The sequence below is a fragment of the Siniperca chuatsi genome, linkage group LG9, assembly GCF_020085105.1.
Source record: "Siniperca chuatsi isolate FFG_IHB_CAS linkage group LG9, ASM2008510v1, whole genome shotgun sequence".
Lineage (NCBI taxonomy): Eukaryota > Metazoa > Chordata > Actinopteri > Centrarchiformes > Sinipercidae > Siniperca > Siniperca chuatsi.
The window spans coordinates 171,534-191,621 of record NC_058050.1 but is presented as its reverse complement, the minus strand read 5'-3'; the positions used below and the strand labels follow the sequence as shown (position 1 = coordinate 191,621).

The window sequence follows — 20,088 nt, the reverse complement described above, 5'->3', positions numbered from 1 at the left end:
CTCAGAGTTGAGACCAGGAAGCAGAGTTGCAGTCCTGCACGCTTCTCTGCGCTTCCAGAGCAGTTTCCCACCCAAAACTCCTTAGTGACGGCGTCTGCCCCCCGACCACTTAAATTAATAAAATCTAAAGTTAACAGAAGAGGAGTTATACATAAAAACCTAAACAAAAATGCTGAAATAGCACAACAAAACAGGAGAATTAAATGTGGACTCTTAAACATCAGATCTCTATCATCTAAAGCTGTACTGGTGAATTAATTAATATCAGATTTTCATATTGACTTATTTTGTCTTACTGAAACCTGGCTGGGTCATGAAGAATATGTTGCCTAAATGAATCCACTCCGCCCAGTCATATTAATGCTCACATTCCTCGAGGCACCGGGCCGAGGAGGTGGAGCTGCAGCCATCTTCGACTCAAGCCTGTTAATCAGCCCTAAACCTAAACTAAACTATAACTCATTCGAAAGCCTTGTTCTTAGTCTTTCACACCCGACCTGGAAAACACGACAGCCAGTTCTATTTGTTATAGTGTACCGCGCTCCTGGTCCTTATTCTGAATTTTTATCTGAAATCTCAGAGTTTTTATCAAGTTCAGTCCTTAAAACAGATAAAGTGTTTATTGTAGGTGATTTCAATATTCATGTGGACGTTGAGAATGATAGCCTCAGTACTGCATTTATCTCATTATTAGATTCGATTGGCTTCTGTCAGAGTGAACATGAAGCCTCTCACTGTTTTAAGCACACCCTCGAGCTTGTTCTGGTATATGGCATTGAAACTGAACATTTAGTATATATAGTCTTTCCACAGAATCCTTCTTTATCGGACCATTATTTAATAACTTTTGAACTGCTATTACTGGACTCCATTAGGCAATAACTCCTACTCTAGATGTCTATCTGATAGTGCAGTGGCTAGATTCAAGGAAGCGATCCCATCTGCATTTAATTCTCAATATAACAGAGGACTCCTATGCAAATCACAGCCCCTCCCAAATTGACCATCTTGTTGTTAGTGCTGCAGGTTCACTGCGAACGACACTCGATTCTATCGCTCCTCTAAAAAAAGAAGATAATAAAACAAAGAAGGTTAGCTCCGTGGTATAACCCCCAAACCTGAAAATTAAAGCAAACATCACGAAAACTTGAAAGGAAATGGCGTTCCAACAAGCTGGAAGAATCTCGTTTAGTCTGGCAAGAAAGTCTTAAAACATACAGCCATTTAGCCACCAAAAGGGGGCGCAGGAACTCCTGGACTTGCTGTCTTTCCACTGTAACTTCGGTTGCTTCAGGGGACACTCAACGTTGAAATTTTATTTTCCTAGGAAGGTCTTAATTCACTGGACGAGCAACAGACTCTTTTGTCTTTGCTGAAAGACTGTGTCGTCCCTCATTCGTCCAGGAGAGGTCCATCGTAGAAAAGGTTTCAGTCGTAGTCGTCTGGACACTGTTTTCAGAATCGAGACGTTTCGGCTCCCATCCGGACGTCATTCTCAATTGTGAAAAAATGGGACGGGAACTAGAAATTTAAGCTTTGCCTTTGTCTTACCCTGATTGATACTCCAGATAACAATCTTTGCCTACAGAAGGAAGATACAGATTTACCATTTTCTTCACAGAGAGAAGGATAATCGCTGAGCCCTGCTCTCTTCCCACTAACAGTCGACTGCTGCTTCCCTCTGCTGCCGCCTGAAGGAACAGTTTCGTCGTAGAACCCGCCGACAGCATGGATCCCGGCCACATCAGCATCCGAGCCTGAGTGGACTCTGCCGGATAATCCAAACAGGCTGATGCATTAAATCGCTATCAAGAGCGATCCCAAGTAAGAGGCTTGTGTCTGGGCTGAGATAGATTTTATAACTGTGTTATTTCATCTGAGCTTCATTGTAGTGAATAGTGTTTTTGCATTGTTGAGGAAAGTAACGGACCACCACGTCCTGTTTCTGCTTTGTGTTTCCGTATTCAGCGCGTTCCATTGTGTGTCTGTACCACGGCGCTGGGCTGCCTATCTGTGTTAGCTTTAGCCACTGTGGAAGCTAATAGCTGTCCTTGATCAGGCCATAGTCCAGTAACCCAGTGGTGAATGAAAGTTTGCTGCGGATTCCTGTGGGATAAAGGGGCAGCTATTGTGCTTCACCACTGCAGCTGAGAGCCCTCGTGCTTGTGCTTTCTTTCTCTTTCTCTTTCCTCTCCAACAATAGCGACACCGAAAAGCTTCCTTTGGTTTATGTTTATTTGTTTGAGAGAGACAGCCAGTGTTAAGAGCTAGCTCAAAGTTCAGTTAAATGGACTCTTCTTATATAGCACCTTTCTAGTCTTTCTGACTACTCAAAGTGCTTCAACTACATATCAAATTCACCCCATTCATACACTTATGGTCAACTGCTCATCAATTGGAGTACTAATCATTCACACACCGAAGGCACAGCCCTCGGGAGCAATTTGGGGTTCAGTGTCATGTGGGCTGGGGGAAGCCAGTAGCAGTAGAGGCCAGGGCAATGTCATCTAGAGCAACTATATCTTTAGATAATGTGTCTTGGAGGTGTTTGGGGTCAAGTACAATAACTTCAGTTTTGTCAGAGTTTAACTTCAGAAAATTGCAGGTCATCCAGGTTTTTATGTCCTTAAGGAAGGAAGTTTAGCTAACTGATTAGTTTCATCTGGCTTGATCGATAGATATAATTGGGTATCAGCCGCATAACAATGAAAGTTTATGGAGTGTTTCCTAATAATACTGCCTAGAGGAAGCATATATAAGAATAGAATCGGTCCAAGCACAGAACCTTGTGGTACTCCGTGACTAACTTTGGTGTGCACAGACTCATCGTTAACATGTACAAACTGAGATCGATCTGATAGATAGGATATAAACCAGCTTAGTGCGGCTCCTTTAATGCCAATTACATGTTCCAGTCTCTGTAATAGGATGTGATGGTCAATGGTGTCGAACGCAGCACTAAGATCTAACAAGACAAGTACAGAGACAAGTCCATTGTCTGATGCAATTAAAGGTCATTTGTAATTTTCACCAGTGCTGTCTCTGTGCTATGATGCACTCTAAACCCTGACTGAAAATCCTCAAATAAACTATTGTTATTTAGAAAGTCACACAACTGATTGGCGACTGCTTTCTCAAGGATCGTAGAGAGAAAGGGAAGGTTAGATATAGGTCTATAGTTGGCTGAATTGGGCTTTTTAAGAAGAGGTCCAATTAGAGCTACTTTAAAGGACTGTGGTACATAGCATGTTAATAAAGACAGATTGATCATATCCAGTAAAGAAGTGCTAACTAAGGGTAAAACTTCTTTAAGCAGCCTAGTTGGAATGGGGTCTAAGAGACAGGCTGATGGCTTCGATGAAGATATCGTTGAAGTTAGTTGAAGAAGGTTGATAGAAGAAAAGCAGTCTAAATATATATCAGGTTTTACAGCTGTTTCTAAGGTTCCTGTGTTTGAAGATATATCGGTACCGAAGCCACAGATACTATATTATGAAGCTTTAGTTTAACCCCCCCAACTGTCCTCCTATCTACAATAAACACAAACATAAACACACACCACTGCCTGTACTGAGGCTGAACTTAGATCATTAGCTGCAGAATCGTCTGATATTTAAAGGGACTCTGGGTTGAGATTTGTGTCTGACTGATGATGCGATGCAGCAGGTTTGAGAGTTGAACATGAAACAAATGTTTTTATTCCACAGTTTGAGTTACAATCAGAGTGAAAGAAGAAAAATATATCACAGATTCATTAGAGAGATGTTTCTATCTGCTAACAGGCTTACAAAAATACTTTGATTTAGTTTAAATTTCAAGTATCTACGAACAACAACAAGGTCCATCAATCAGACCAGTCTGATCCAGTATGATCCTGTTTAAACCAGTCTGATACAGTTAAACCAGTTTGAATTTTAGTCTGGATCAAACTGGATCAGACTGTTTTAAACTGGTTTAAAGTGGATCAAACTGGATCTGACCTGTTCAAACTGGACCACACTGGTTTAAACTGGTTCGAGCTGGATCAGTTACAGATTAAATGCATCAGTAGAAAGTGTCTCAGCTGCAGCAGACAGGTGTACCTGTTTACCTCAACAGTTTGAGCTGTAGCTTCTCCCTCTTCAGACGTGTCACAGGTGATGTCATACACATGCCCTAATAAGAAGAAGGACAGACTCTCTGTTGTTGCCTGTCAAAATAAAACCAAACACACTCGTCGGTCAGAAATGAATCACAAACTGAACCTGTGAGACTGAAGGAAGTTCACCTGCTGACTCAGCAGGTCACTTAATCAGGACGAAATTATTCACAAACTTCTGACTGATACACAGTCAGCCCTTAATTTAGGACGAGTTTAAACTGTTTAGTTCTTAATTTTTTTAATCAGAAAGGGTCCAATTAACTTGTCAAGTGTGTGTCAACAGGATGATTCCCTAAAAACATTTTAGTCGCAGTCAAATTTGATCAACAATACTTGATTCAGAGACGTTCATTTCATTGAAACTTTATAAAAACACTAACATTTCTGTAAATCTTGTTCTTCTTCAGTTACGTTTCAGATCAGTTTCATCTCTGTGAGAGGTCCAGGATAGGCTTAGCCAAGACCGGAAGCAAGGGGAAGCTGTAAGCCTAGCTTAGCACAAAGACTGGAAGCAGGGGGGAACTGTTAGCCTAGCTTAGCACAAACCTTGTTTAGCCATCAAGTTGCCTTGTGCAGTTAGCAACAATAGATAATCCAGGGGGCAAATTTTTGTGTTTAGTTTCAGTCGGATCTAAAATTTAAATTTATTTGAGGCTCATGCTGCTTGTCCCTATTAATTTTTTTTTTACAGCAGTCTTAGCTTGTGCTGTGACTTTTATACACAATTTGATAAATGTTAACACTAGCAGTAGCTGGCAGCTAGCTTAGCTCCATCAAAGGAGAAAAAAATCTCCTTCCAACAACTCCAGTGTGATCTCCATGTTGTGGTTGTGTATTGAACAGGTGTTGAAACCAAAATGTGAAGAAGAGACATTGTGGTTTTAGCAGCAGTTAGCGGTGGAGCTATTTGTGGACCAAGCGCTGCCGGGAGCAGAGATTGCACCAGTGTTGTTAAGACTCCGTCACACCAGCATTCAAAACACTGAAATTTCACAGCTAATTAAATTAATTCTAATGGAATAACTATGATCAGTAGATTCACTTGCAGGGGGAAGTAAATCTGCACTTTGACATGTGAATTCATCCTGTTGACCAATAACAAGCCGTCCTGACAAAGCTGACCTCTGAGTGGATGGAAAGCCGGAAAGTCGAAAATGGAGGAAGCTATCGTAGCTTATTAGCTGTGTGTCACCATCCAACAGTTAGGAGACAGGAGGACATCATACTAATACAACTGTCAATTTACTGTTAATAAATTGTGGAGACTTATTATACTGTTAGCCACCAAACTAAGCTAACTAGCTAACTGATCATTAGCAAACTTGTTAGCGTAGAGAACTTTTTTGAATGAAATAATGAGCTAAATGTCAGGGAAAGTAAACAGAACAGTAGAGAGGAAAGGGAAAGACGCTCAAAGAGATATTATGACTGATTGGTGTTAGCATGTTAGCAGTTAGCTCGCCAGCTACAGTAGTTCACCAACTAGCCATGTGAGTCGTCACTACGTCACAGAGACTCTAAGCTAGGCTAACCCCATCCTGAACCTTTCTCTGTATGATGAAACTTTTATATCCGTCTTCTCCTCTGCCTCTGGACAGGACACAGAAAACGTGGGACTGTTCCTTTAACTGTCCTTCAGCACCCCCTTATGTTGAACCAGATGAAGTGCTTCAGGGTTGATATTACAGTACAGGTTCATACAGATCCATCTTTACAGTATTTACAGTCTCAGCAGGTTTTGGTTCAAATCTTCCACACAACTTCTTTGGAATTTCATAAACAAGAAAACTACTTTCATTTAACTTCATCTCAAAACAAATTAGATCAAAATATCACCTCAGTGTTGTGAAAACTGTTAAACTACAGAAACAGGACGGACGTTCAAACATCCCTCTGAACTGTAAAATAAAGACAATTCATTCAGAGGAACTCAGGATCATTTACACAGAAATACCAACTATTATATTGACTAGTGTGTAGATAATTACAGTACATACAGCGCAGTAGGTAGTTTCACACTTTTTCAATCAGAACAGGATCTTATAAATGGATTCAAATAAATACGTTAGCTTAATTAATGAAAAGAGGACAGTTTGTTTTCAGAGCCGACCTTCAGATATCAGTTTCATCAGTAAATCTTCAGGTCCAGCAGAAGGTTCATGTTTTCATCTGTCACCATGAGAAAAATAGACACGACCGCAGTGCAAATTGTGCATCTGTAAACATCTAACAAGTCAGATTACTTTTGTTTGTAGTTTCATCAGTTTTTAACTGAAGTAAGTAAATGATTGAGGATGGTTCAGAGGAAGCATCAGGAATATGTTGTAAACGTTTTAACCCAGAAAGCTTCCCGTGGTTCAGCAGAGGAAACAGGAGAGGAGCACCCACAAAAACTTTTACCTGCTCAAATCAGTTAAATCACAAACTTCTCTTACCGATCTGAAAAACGTTTAGCTTTTAGAAATAAGTGATGAGAAGGTGTTGAATTCTAATATTTACAACTGTTACCATGAACAGAAAATAAATTAATGCTGTGTTTATTATGTTGCATCACAAAAAGAAAATAAACTCATAAGTCTTAGAGCTGGTTAACTTTGTAGAGAGACAACAGTTTGTGTTTAATTGTTGTTTAGTTTTTCATTTTGGTGTCTTAACTGTAACTGCATGAAGCCGTGATGGTTCAAGAAGAAGGACAAAAGTTGGTTCTAGTTAAAAGTTTACCTTTTGAAGCATCACTTCTAGATTTCTCTTTTTGTTTGTTACTTTGAAATTTATATTAGTTTAAACCATTAAACTAAGCTAACATTAACCTCAGAACCAGAGAATGTAGTTAAAATTATGACAGGCAGCTCAAATTTAAAAATGGTTTCATAAAGTTAATACAAGTTTAACTAAACTCTAATTGAACCCTTTTTCAGTTTAATAAAATCCTTGTTGGTGCAGCGCTCCATAAATACCAGAATGTGGTTTTAAATGTGTCACAGAGTTTATCAGTGAGGTGATGATCTAATGGAGAAGCTTCACAGTAAGTCACCACCTTAGAAGTCTCTGCAGTTACCCATCATGCCTTGCCCTCACACCTCCTGTCATCAATCCCCGTTAGACTCGATGACCTTCTCGGCCAGGATCTCCTGGAAGGTGGAGAGCTGCTTCATCTGCTCTGTCTGCATCGAGTGTCTCCTCATCAGCTTCTTCTTCATCTTGAAGTCGGGGCCCCGTTTGGGCGAGGCAGGGGCCACGGGGACCAGAATCTTGTGCCCGGAGTGGACAGGGGAGGTGGGCTTGCCGTTGGCCCGGATGTCGGGGATGGGTCTCTGGGGGTTGATGTTGAGTGGAGGCAGGAAGCCGGGCCTGGTGTGGGAGATGTGGTCCAGCAGGAGGGTCCCGGAGCCCCGGCGCTCCAGGAGCCCTGGGGGACGTCTGCGCATGGTAATGGGGGACACCGAGTTGGGGATGTTCTCCAAAGACTCCCTGGAGGAGCTGGTGACCAGGGAGAGGGGGGAGGCGTTGTACCTCCTCCGCTCCACAGACACCCGACCAGAGTCCGGAGATCCAGGGATAGACTCTGGGCTGAGGTGGGTGTCCGACTCATAGTGCTCCATCCGGGTCAGTTTGGGGTGAGCTAGGGCCCGGGCTGCGACTGCCCCAGGTCCCCCGGCATTCTCCTGGGACTCAGGGGCTGTGTTCCTGCGGTACAGGATCTGGTGCTGCTGGACTTTGTCGGCCCAGGAGGAACCAGAGAGGGCTGCGCAGTCCTCGGAGCAGGACCGGTCGATGAGTTTGGGGGAACAGGGGTCATGGGTCTCGATGCTGTGTCGCCGTGACAACAGAGGTCTCACTGGTTCTGTAATGGACAGGCCGTTAATCTCAGCGATCGTCCGGCTCAGGTCGCAGCCGCCCTCCTCCTCCAGACCTCCGTCAACCCTCTCCTGAGTAACCCCGCTCAGCACCGAGGGCGCCACCAAGCCCCAGGGCTCAGAGTTCAGCCTCTTCAGCAGCTTGCGTGGCGGCGGTCTCTTTTCTCCTGGAGGTCGAGCTGAAGGTAAAGGTAAAGCCGAGGTGAGTGCGAAGCTGAAGATCCCCTCCTTGTCTTTGCCCTCCGAGGTGCCGATCTCCACCTCGGAGGGAGACATGCAGGCCGGAGACAGTTTGTCCACAATGCCCGGCGAGGGGGGGGAGTTGAGGTACTGCTTGGTCTTCTTGGTGCCTGACGGAGACGTGTCAGTGGTGATGATGATCACTTCCTTGCCTTTGGCCTTGCAGGCATCCAGCAGCACCTGCAGAGTGTCGCGGTCTCCCTTGTTGATGGCGTGGACAAGGGCGGAGGAGCCGGAGTAGTCTTTGAGGCTGGGATCAGCTCCGTTCTCAAGCAGGAGTGAGACCACCTCCTTTCCCGCCTGCTCAGCACAGGCGTGCATCAGCGCCGTCCTCCCACTCTTGTCGGGGATGTTCGGATCGGCACCTTTCTCCAGCAGGTACCTCACCATCCTCTGCCGGGTCTGCGGGTCGTCGTAACTCGCTAAGCAGGCTGCTGAGACGGGAGTCTCTCCACGCTCGTTGCCCTCGTTGATGTAAGCGCCGCCCTCCAGCAGCAGGCGGGTCAGCCTCAGCTTCCCCTGGAAGACGGCTTTGAGGAGGGCGTTCCCCTCAGTCTGCAGGGGTCCTCCATCTCCCATGATCCCTAGTCTCACCTTAGACCTCCTGTCCACTGGAAGCTAGCTTAACGCAGACTGCCCATCCTCCACGAGAAGTCACATGACCTGCAGAAGAAACACACATGAGGTAAGTTCACCTCAAGTTCACCACAGACTGAGGATGTAGCTGATAAAGAAACAATGGGAGACTGGAGGTGCTGTCACTACTTCACCTGAAAACTGTGAAAGAGCAACTTGACAACACAAATGGGCTGACTGCTTTTTATAAGACCAACACGTCTCAGCAGCTTCAAACACTTTCTGTTTTACACTAACAGTGATTGTAGACATCGTGTTGTAGCCACTGGAAGTGATTCGAGGTTTTGCAGAATCGTCCAACATCTGACTTGTTGTCTGGACATTGTGTTGACTTTATACAGCAGCTATATAGAGGTAAAAGAACAGAGATGCAGCACTTAATTAATAATATTTACAGTGTTTTACTCTATTATAGAATTTTTTTAATTTCTAACATTTAAAGACAGTTGTGTTGCTGATTACTGAATAAAGGTTTTACACTACAAGTGGCTTTGTTAGCAACTCTACTCTAAAAGTAGCCAATCGATGTGTTTGCACATGGAAACATCAGATCCTGCTTTCAGAAACCTTAACATGTGACCTGCAGTACTATGACAGAAACCAGGACTCTGTAATCACCTGCTCAGGTGTCTCTGAGTGACAGGTGTGCAGGTGCTTCATCATGTCGAGATACAAAGTAGATGTTCACTAAAAGTAAAAGTGATGATGCTGTTAATGTAGAAACGGTCTTAAACAGCAGGTGTTCATATGAACACTGAAACAGGTTTTTCTTGTTATAATTGTTCTGTTCATACTGACATTAACTGATCTCTTAATATAAAGTTAAAGTTCCCTGTTTTTGACCTGCAGTAAAACTATGACTGATGATAACGCTATGTTTTATTGTGAGCAGGACTTTGTTTAATCTCATGCACATGCAAGCATGCGTGCACGTGGGTGATGCAATACACAATCTGCCAATGGTGTCACATTATTCCTCCGATCTACAGGTGGAGCTAATGTGCTTAAAGAAACAGCAACAAAGACAAAGAAGACTGTCAGCTAGTAAACACGTAAACAATATTTTCCCTTCAGCTGTTCCCTTTCAGGGGTCGCCACAGCGAATCATGTGCCTCCATCTAACCCTGTCCTCTGCGTCCTCTTCACTCACACCAGTTAGCTTCATGTCCTCTCTCAGTACATCCATAAACCTCCTCTCTGGTCTTCCTCTAGACCTCCTGCCTGGCAGCTCCAACCTCAGCATCCGTCTACCAATATATTCACAGTCTCTCCTCTGAACACGTCCAAACCACCTCGATCTGTCCTCTCTGACTTTATCTCCGAAACATCTAACACGAGCTGTCCCTCTGATGTCCTCGTTCATCTAACATGAGCCGTCCCTCTGACGTCCTCGTTCCTGATCCTGTCCGTCCTCGTCCCTCTGATGTCCTCGTTCCTGATCCTGTCCGTCCTCGTCTCTCCCAAAGAGAACCTCAGCATCTTAAGCTCTGCTGCCTCCAGCTCTGCCTGTTGTCTTTCCTTCAGCGCCGCTGTCTCTAAGCTGTCCAACATCGCTGGTCTCACCACCGTCTCCAACACCTTTCCTTTCATTCTTGCTGATACTCTTTTATCACACAACACACCTGACACTTTTCTCCACCCGCTCCAACCTGCTCGCACTCGCCTCTTCACCTCTTCTCCACAGTCTCCATCGCTCTGAACCGTTGACCCTAAGTACTTAAAGTCCTGCACCTTCTTCACCTCTGCTCCCTGTGACCTCACCGTCCCACCTGGGTCCCTCTCATTGACGCACCTGTATTCTGTCTTACTGCGGCTGAGCTTCATTCCTCTGTTTTCCAGAGCAGACCTCCATCTCTCTAGATTTTCCTCCACCTGCTCCCTGCTCTCACTACAAATCACAATGTCATCCGCAAACATCACAGTCCATGGAGATTCCTGTCTAACCTCATCTGTCAGCCTGTCCATCACCAGAGCAAACAAGAAGGGGCTCAGAGCCGATCCTTGATGCAGACCCACCTCCACCTTGAACTCCATCTGTCACACCTGCAGCACACCTCACCACGGTCTTACAGCTCTCATACCTGTCCTGCACCACTCTAACATACTTCTCTGCCACTCCAGACTTCCTCATACAATCCCACAGCTCCTCTCTCGGCACCCTGTCGTACGCTTTCTCTAAATCTATGACGACACAATGCAACTCCCTATGACCTTCTCTGTGCTTCTCCATCAGCATCCTCAAAGCAAATACTGCATCTGTTGTACTCTTTCTAGGCATGAAACCATGTTGCTGCTCACAGATGCTCACCTCTGCCCTTAGCCTAGCTTCCACTACTCTTTCCCACAGGTTCACTGTATCATCAGCTTTATTCCTCTGTAGCTGCACAGCTCTGCACATCTCCCTCGTTCTTATAAACTGGCACCAGTACACTTCTCCTCCATTCCTCGGGCATCCTCTCACTCTCCAAGCTCTGTTAAACAAACTAGTCAGAAACTCTACTGCCACCTCTCCTAGACACTTCCATACCTGCACAGGTATGTCATCAGGTCCAACTGCCTTTCCACTCTTCATCCTCTGCAACCTCCTCCTCACTTCACTCTTGCTAATCTTTGCTACTTCCTGCTCCACACCAGTCACCTCTTCTACTCTTAGTTCCTTTTCATTTTCCACATTCATCAACTCTTCAAAGTACTCCTTCCATCTTCCCATCACACTCCTGGCACCTGTCAATACATTTCCATCCTTATCTTTAATCACCCTCACCTGCTGCACATCCTTCCCATCTCTATCTCTTTGTTTGGCCAACCTGTACAAATCCACCTGTCCCTCTTTAGTGTCCAACCTAGCATACAAGACCTCATATGCTCTTTGTTTGGCCTTTGCCACCTCTACCTTCACCTTACGCTGCATCTCCCTGTGCTCCTGTCTACTCTCTTCAGTCCTCTCAGTGTCCCACTTCTTCTTAGCTAACCTCTTTCTCTGTATACACTCCTGAACTTCCTCGTTCCACCACCAAGTCTCCTTGTCCACTTTCCTCTGTCCAGATGACACACCGAGTACCCTCCTACCTGTCTCCCTGATCACATCAGCTGTAGTGGTCCAGTCATCTGGGAGCACTTCCTTACCACCCAGAGTCTGTCTCAGCTTCTCCCTGAAAACTACACGACATTGTTCCTTTTTCAACTTCCACCACTTCGTCCTCTGCTCTGCCTTTGTCCTCTTCATCTTCCTCACCACCAGAGTCATTTTACACACTACCATCCTGTGTTGTCTGGCTACACTCTCCCCTACCACTACTTTACAGTCACTGGTCTCTTTCAGATTACAACATCTACACAAGATGTAGTCCACCTGTACTCCACCTGAGTGTTTCTACTTCCGCTCTTATATGTCACCCTATGTTCCTGCCTCTTCTGGAAGAAAGTGTTCACTACAGCCATTTCCATCCTCTTTGCGAAGTCTAGCACCATCTGTCCTTCTGCGTTCCTGTCCTGAAGACCAAACCTGCCCATCACACTCTCATCACCTCTGTTCCCTTCACCTGCATGCCCCTTGAAATCTGCACCAATCACCACTCTCTCACCTCTGGGGATGCTCTGCATCACTTCATCTAACTCACTCCAGAATTTCTCCTTCTCTTCTAACTCACATCCTACCTGTGGGGCAGAACCAATCACAACACTGAACATCAGCCCTTCAGTTTCCAGCTTCAGACTCATCAACCTGTCTGATACTCTGTTCACCTCTAGAACATTCCTCACAAACTCCTCTTTCAGGATAACTCCTACTCAGTTTCTCTTCCTATCTGACCCATGGTAGAACAACTTGAACCCTGCTCCTAAGCTTCTAGCCTTGCTACCTTTCCACCTGGTCTCCTGGACACACAGTATGTCCACCTTCCTTCTCTGCATCATGTCAGTCAACTCTCTAGCCTTCCCTGTCATAGTCCCAACATTCAAAGTCCCTACTGTCAGGTCTACATTCTTAGCTTTCCTCTTCTCTCTCTGCCTACGAACACACCTTCCTCCTCTCCTTCTTCGTCTTTGACCAACAGTAGTCCAGTTTCCACCGCTACCCTGTAGATCAACAGCACCCGTGGCGGTCGTTGTTAACCCGGGCCCCGACCGATCCGCTATGGAAGTCATTTTCACGATTCGCATTTTTAATTTGTCATGTGTTTTACGTCGGATGCCCTTCCTGACACAACCCTCTGCATTTATCCAGACTTGGGACTGGCACAAGAAGACTCTGGCTTGTGCCCCCTTGCGGTTGCACGTAAACAATGATGACGACTTTTAACGTGAACGCTGTATTTATATTTATTTCTACTGTTTTATAAACCTGTGAACAGTTCTGGTGTCTGATAGACATTTTTTATCTTCACATCACTCAACAGGTATTTAAATTCATGTGTCAAAGAAACATTTCAAGTCAGATTATGTGAAAACAAAGGCTCTTTTAAACTGTGAGGTTAGTCTCTTGTTCACTGTGTTGAAGGCATTTCCTGGTTCCAGACCTCTCGGGTTTGTTCAGTGATTCAAACGAAGAGAAACAGCATAACATCAGACTACATGTTACTGCTGATCTGCTTATTGTTTTTCTACAATTTGTTTTTGTTCCCTTTTGTTTGATAGTGACAACAAGGAGCTGACAGGAAGTGAGGAGAGAGAGAAAAGATGGCGGCCGACAGAAGTCTTCGACCAACCTCAAAGCAGACTGAAACTGTGAGCTGACCAGCAAACACTGATCACAGATCAGACACCTGAACACACAGACAGCATCGTGATCAGCTGATTACACAAATGTTTGTTCACATGGATGAAGATAAAATTTCTGTTAACAGGAAGAAGAGAGTCTCACTCAATGAGAAGAAAACCTTAGCAGCAGATTAACAATAATCCAAATACTGCAGTCCAAGTAAAATATTAATGTACTGTGTGTACTGAACACACACACACACACACACACACACACACACCCTGCTGAATGATGGCACACAGATTCAGTGTTTGTATTTCAGTGTGAAAATGAACATATGGGCACACACACACACACACACACAGGTACAGGTGGACGTCACACCTGTCGGCTGCTTTCATAGTTTTCAGTTACAGAATCAACAGAAACCTGAACATCAGATGAAGAAAGTAACGTGATTAAAATATAAGAACAGAGAATCTGATAGCTGATCTGTAAAGTATTAGTGATTAATTAACCATTAATGAAGCCATTAGTTACGGCTTAGAAGCTCTTCATAAACAGGAAGTGGTTCCGCTCAGTTTGACCTCTGACCTCTGACCCGGTGCTGCGCAGCGTCTTTAGAAAACAATGACGCAGACGCCAACGCGTGCCGCCTGATTGGGTCTAATCAGTCATGACGTGTCCGTCCTTGATTCGTCACGGCCCTATCACGTGACCCTTTTCTGGAAGGAAACGGACGACATCAGCCTCGACTACAAGCAGTAACTCAACGTGGATAACGAATCACAGGCGTCGCCGACCTTGTTGTCGCTGCTAGCAGCTGCTGTTAAGGTAAATCGTGCGTTTCACAATGCTGCTGCCTTCATGCGCAGGACGCAAGCTATCATTCAAGCAGTCTGAGATTTGTTCGTAGTATTTTCTGCAACTAAGCAACCAACCGCACATGCCCAGTTAACGAGATGTGTGATATGTGTGATATGCGATAACGCTGTTTTTAAATTTAAACGTATTAGTGTGGACGTAGCCTAAGACCAGGACAGACCGCATCAGTCCAGTTCTCATATCTTTTCACTGACTTCCTGTTTGTCAAAGAATTGATTGTAAAACGACACAGTTGGTTTATGAAGCACTGAATGGTTTATTTTTGATCTGCTGCTCCGGTCACATGGTCTGGATCATGTGACTCGACTCTCACTTCTTTTAAATCAAACTTCTGTTTGAATTTTAAAGTTAAATTTGGGATTATTTTTTCTTATTTCTCACTGCGCCGTCATTTTTATTCTCCTCTATTATTTTATTTTAGCTTATTTTAATCTTCTTTTTAACTTGTTTTAATCCTTTTAAATCCTAATTAAGTGTGTGTGTGTGTGTGTGTACACACATATTCAGTTTATTTATTTATACAGCGCTAGTTTATAACAGAAGTTATCTCACTGCACTTTTGCTACAGAGCAGGTCCGGACCGAACTCTTTATGATATTAATACCCAGCAGATCCACACACACGTCATCATCATGTTAAAACCATCGGAGTCAGTTTCACCTCTCAGCATTTAAACAAGCTGCAGCCAGGTTTTAGCTCACTCTGGCCCTGGGTTTTGCCTCTCAGGCATCGTACAGCCTGCCCTCCCTTCTTGTTGGTTGTTGGGGCTGAATGCAGCGTGAGGAAGCCTGCAGACGCTACTCAGGGCTTAAAAAACAGGTTCTATTAAAAATATAATTTAATGTTTGTTTTCATTCTCCATCATCAGTCAGATAATTAGTGTGAAAATCTGTTCGTTGACTCTTTTAGTGTAGCGAATACTTTTGTACTGAAGTAAAGTACGCAGCAGTATTACTTTTACTGAAGTAAAATACAGAACTAACACACAATAATCTAGAAAACATCAGTAAGTGACAGTTTAACTCTTTAAATTGAAAGCACGTGTCTCTGCTGTCACCTGTCGCACAGGTGGAGGGCTGCCGCTCAGTGACGTCATGATGAAGCTGCATGACTGGAGGAATGCAGCTCACGGACCCGGATACTTACCGGATTTCCACGTCAGTCCGCCGCTCTGACGCAGTGATTTCTATATTTACACACCGGTTGCGAAGTTAACGGCAGCAGCGCGCACGGGCACGCGTGCACGTGGACACGCACACACACACACACACACACACACAGGGTCAGATACATGGTGTGTTTTTGCTGCATCATCATCATCATCAAATCGTCACATCTGGTGACTTCACGGCGTTTTATCTCGTTAAAATCACCGTAAACCGACACACACACACGCGCGCGCGCGCACACCGAGAGGAGCCGTTAAAATCCGCTCCGGTAGCAGCTGATGATGCTGATGATGATGAAGATGATGGAGGAGATGAATGAAGGAAGCAGGAAAACATGCGCAGCTTTTTTCTGTTCTTACCGCCGAGCTGAAGCAGCATCTCACCGACCGTTACCGACTGTTTACCGACTGTTTACCGACTGACCAAGCCGCGGCACCGACACTCCTCCTCCTCCTCCTCTTCCTCTTCCTCCTCAGTCTGAGCTGTCAGAGCAGATTCACGCCCCGACGCTTTTATTTAACCCTTAAACATCTGAGTGTTTCACCAAACAGCCCTTCACACCTCCGTCACTCCGGCTGCAGATCTGAAGGGGGGGGGGGGGCTGCGGGGGGGTCCGGGCTTTACATACAATCTTTACATACAGTAAGAAGATAGCAGGTGTAGCAGTACACACAGCAAACACCAAGAGCACTTTACTAACTTTTAGTTTTATTAAAAACATAAAAGCTGAACAACTGTGGGAACGAGAAGAAAAACATTTTACACAAAAACAGATTTTATATTTCTACCTAAAACAAATTTCATTTGTCTGGGTTTCAGGTGTCCCAGAGTTCGATAATGGCTTAAATAGTTTTGCAGAAGCTTTTTCTGTTTTTGTTATAATTTAAATGCGGACACAGACTCGGGGAGTGGTTGTGGGAAAGGAATCATTTAATGGCTGAAGGATCCTGGTCCCAAAGAGACTTTGGTTAACGAAGTCAAAAACACGAGAAAGCAGAAACACTAGAATACACTATCAGACGTATAGTACCGCAGTGGGCGAGGAACCGGGGTTGATATACTGCAGGATGGAGTGCAGGTGAATCGGGAGCCACGCCCACCACTCAGACGCACCCAGGCTGCGCTTCATCAGGCGCTCAGCGCGCCCTCGTTGGCTTCCCCTCGGTGGATCCCCGCCGCCATCTTCACCGTCCTTCCATTTGTCTGAAAAACTGAAGTGAGATGGAGCCTCGGAGGGCCGAGGCAGCGAGTCAACAACGACGGTCACTCCAGGTGTATGTCACCCACAATGCATTGCAGTCATGCATTTGGTGTAAGTAAATACTTCCATGGTTAGGTTTAATGTACATACAACTCTGGTTATTTTATTTATTTATTACCAGGGACAATGCACATCAATCAACTAATGAGCTGATTTTCATCTGTATGAAGCTTTTCAGCTTCGAGTTTTCTAATATATCTTATTGGTGGCTTAAACGTGTATAAGTTCACTTGCCTAGTTAGCAGATCGTTTCTTAAGAAAATCTCATTGATAGCTTGATATTAACTAATTGCAGTTCAGCTTGTGTGATTTCTTTATTCCCAACATTATCTGTAAAATGAAACACTGCTGCTTTGTGGTTTAACTTTAATTAACACATGGAGTTTTCTCTGATTTTAAACAGATATTTTAATTTTATCAATTAAGCCTAAATCCGAGACTAAGATTAATAATTCAACCAGGAATCTTTCAGATAAAATGATCACTGACAAACTGATCAGTATTTTTATTACTGACTTTATAAACATGTTCAACTCAAAGTGCTGTTAGTTCAATAAATATAAATGTTAACGACAAACGACAAAAGATGCTAAATGTTTGAATTTATTACACAACATTATAATTAACTCAGCTGTTCTTCACTTCACTGACGCACCAACAGGTCAATAAAGTTGTTTGATAAAATGGTCAAATGTCTGAACGATGATCAGAAATCAGCAGATTAGTCCTGAAATGTAAATGTAAATGTACAACCCGGTATCGGGCCAGATCGTGTAATAGACCAGCCGGTCCACTAGCGGATGCTGTATCAGTGTCACGTTCGGCCTCGTCTAGGCGTGAAAACTACACAGTGGACCGGTGTGTGTATTACAAAATACAGCTCCAAGGCACCAACTACTTGGTTAACTTTAGGAAAAGATCATGGCCCAGATAGATGACATACACTCCTCATTTCTCCACCCACCTGCTGACACCACCTGTCCTATATCCACCTCTTCTTCTTCTATTCTAACCTCCTTTTCACCGTTCTCTCCCAATCAGGTACTAACCCTGGTTACCTCCAACCGCCCAATCACCTGTCCTCTTGACCCTGTCCCCTCTCACCTTCTTCAGTCTATTGCTCCTCCACCTCATCAATACCTCTTTGACAACTGGGCGTTTTTCCAACACTCTTAAAGCAGCAGTGAACCCTCTTTTAAAGAAACCCACATTAAACCCGTCTGATGTAAAGAATTACAGACCTGTCTCTCTTCTTCCATTTCTTTCCAAAAACACTAAAGTGTGCTGTCTTCACTCAACTTCCTGCATATTTCCACCAGAACAACCTCCTGGACCTCCACCAGTCTGGTTTCAAGGCAGGCCACTCAACTGAGACTGCCCTCCCTGCCATCACAGAGGAACTCCACACTGCTAGAACAGCCTCCCCCTCCTCCGTCATCCTCCTCCTGGACCTTTCAGCAGCGTTTGAGATCCTCCTCTCCACCCTTCAAGGACTGGGAGTCTCAGGCTCTGCACTCTCCCTGTTCACATCCTACCTCAAGGGCCGCACTTACAGGGTAACTTGGAGAGAATCTGTGCACAGCATCAAGAGGATATGTCTGTTCCTCACCCAGGAGGCGGTGCAGGTTCTGGTCCAGGCTCTTGTCATCTTGCGCCTAGACTACTGCCACTCAATCCTGGCTAATGTGCCTGCATGTGCCATCTGACCTCTGCAGCTCTTCCAGAATGCAGCAGCCAACTGCTCTTCAACCTCCCCGAGTTCTCCCCCACTACACCTCTCCCCACCCTGCACTGGCTACCGGCGGCTGCTCCAGTCCGATTCAAACACTGGTACTTGTCTGCCGTGCTGCGAATGCCCATCCTGCCCATCCTACATTGAGGACATGGTCAAAACATATATCCCGGCCTGCTAGGAGTGGGCGGTTTCGTCACCATCACGGTGTCACGTTCTTCCACGACGTGGATTTTGCAATATCGTCATTACCGTGATAAATGTTTTAGCGTATTAAAACTAAGGTGCTTTTACTGGGGCTGTGATAACATGCAGGTAGAGGGCTACGCACGTACTCATAGAACTGGAGTTACATTCAGTAACTTACTATCTTCCTCGCTAACGCCAACTCTGGTGTTGTGCACATGAAGATTCTCTGTTGTTGGCTGCAAAAAACAAGTCTTCATCTGCTCCCACCATCCGAGGAAGTGAAGAGCCAGTGGATTCACTTTATTTTTGATGGAAATGTCCCCACAACATCTGGAAAACGCTTTCATGTGTGCACTAAGTTGACCATTTTACTTCGGACTGCTACGAGGGCCAGAACAAAGCAGGATTCGCTTCAAAACTGAAGCTCAATGAAGGATCGATTCCGACTTTAAACTCGGAAGCTTAGCCATTTTTAGATGCTTCACTATTTATTTTGCAGGATAACCTGTTGCACTTGGTGTTAGCATGGTGTGGAGCTAACGTGGCTAGCGGCTATAATCCGACACGCTGGGACGATGTTGGACCAGCTAATGTTGTAATACTGAGGGACAGTCAAGAGAACTTGTGTGAACGTTAAGCCTCATCTGAAGCCAATTAACTAACCAGATTAGTAGGCTGGATGTGGGAAATTGTTTTTTCACGTTGCTTTTTGTGGAACCGCTAACGCTAGCTCAGCTGGCTTTGTTGTTACTCGAAAGCCCCCTCTGCTCACACCTGCGTTATGTCCAGACTGGTTTTCAAACTAACTGGTTCCCGTAAGCGTCCACGCTTTCTGTTCACCTAACAGCAGATTAAATGTCTTTTTTGGTAGGTGGCTGTGACGTAGTGCTCATATTCGCCGCAGTAGATATGAGATGCGACTTGAAAATCGGCAGTAATATGTTTGCGAATGTGTGACGAATCTGGTGACAGACAGACCACAAGTAGTGCTGTGTGTGCCTGTTGCTGCCGTATGTAAATGTGCTTGATAGACATGTCCCGTGGCAGTACACTGAGTATTGTACTTATATACTTTGGGTTTTCAGCCAAATAAAAGCTGTTGAGATGCCTAATCCTACCCCTTGTCTAACTCTGAGAATGCATCACATTACATTTACTAATTAACCTACATTATGTGGCAGGCTACTCCTCCCAAAACACGTGTAGTCCTATACCTCATTTCCATTCCTATTTGGAGCCAATAAACACAAAGTTTTAATCATTTCTTTCTTCAGATATG

General features: G+C 44.6%; 1 protein-coding gene across 2 annotated transcripts; it reads right to left on the bottom strand.

The window, feature by feature from the left end:
* Positions 1-3,667: 3,667 nt before the first annotated feature.
* LOC122881932 (ankyrin repeat domain-containing protein 34A) lies at positions 3,668-16,145 on the bottom strand. Of its 2 annotated transcripts, XM_044208721.1 has the most exons (3): positions 15,987-16,145; positions 9,009-9,218; positions 3,668-8,901 (listed from the first exon to the last, which is right to left on the bottom strand). In XM_044208721.1, the coding sequence occupies exon 3, from the start codon at positions 8,815-8,817 to the stop codon at positions 7,231-7,233; it is 1,587 nt and encodes a 528-aa protein (XP_044064656.1). In that variant the 5' UTR covers positions 8,818-8,901; positions 9,009-9,218; positions 15,987-16,145; the 3' UTR covers positions 3,668-7,230. The 2 variants fall into 2 exon arrangements, with proteins under 2 accessions (XP_044064656.1, XP_044064655.1); XM_044208720.1 differs by lacking the exon at positions 9,009-9,218 and having other exon boundaries at positions 15,987-16,143.
* Positions 16,146-20,088: the final 3,943 nt, after the last annotated feature.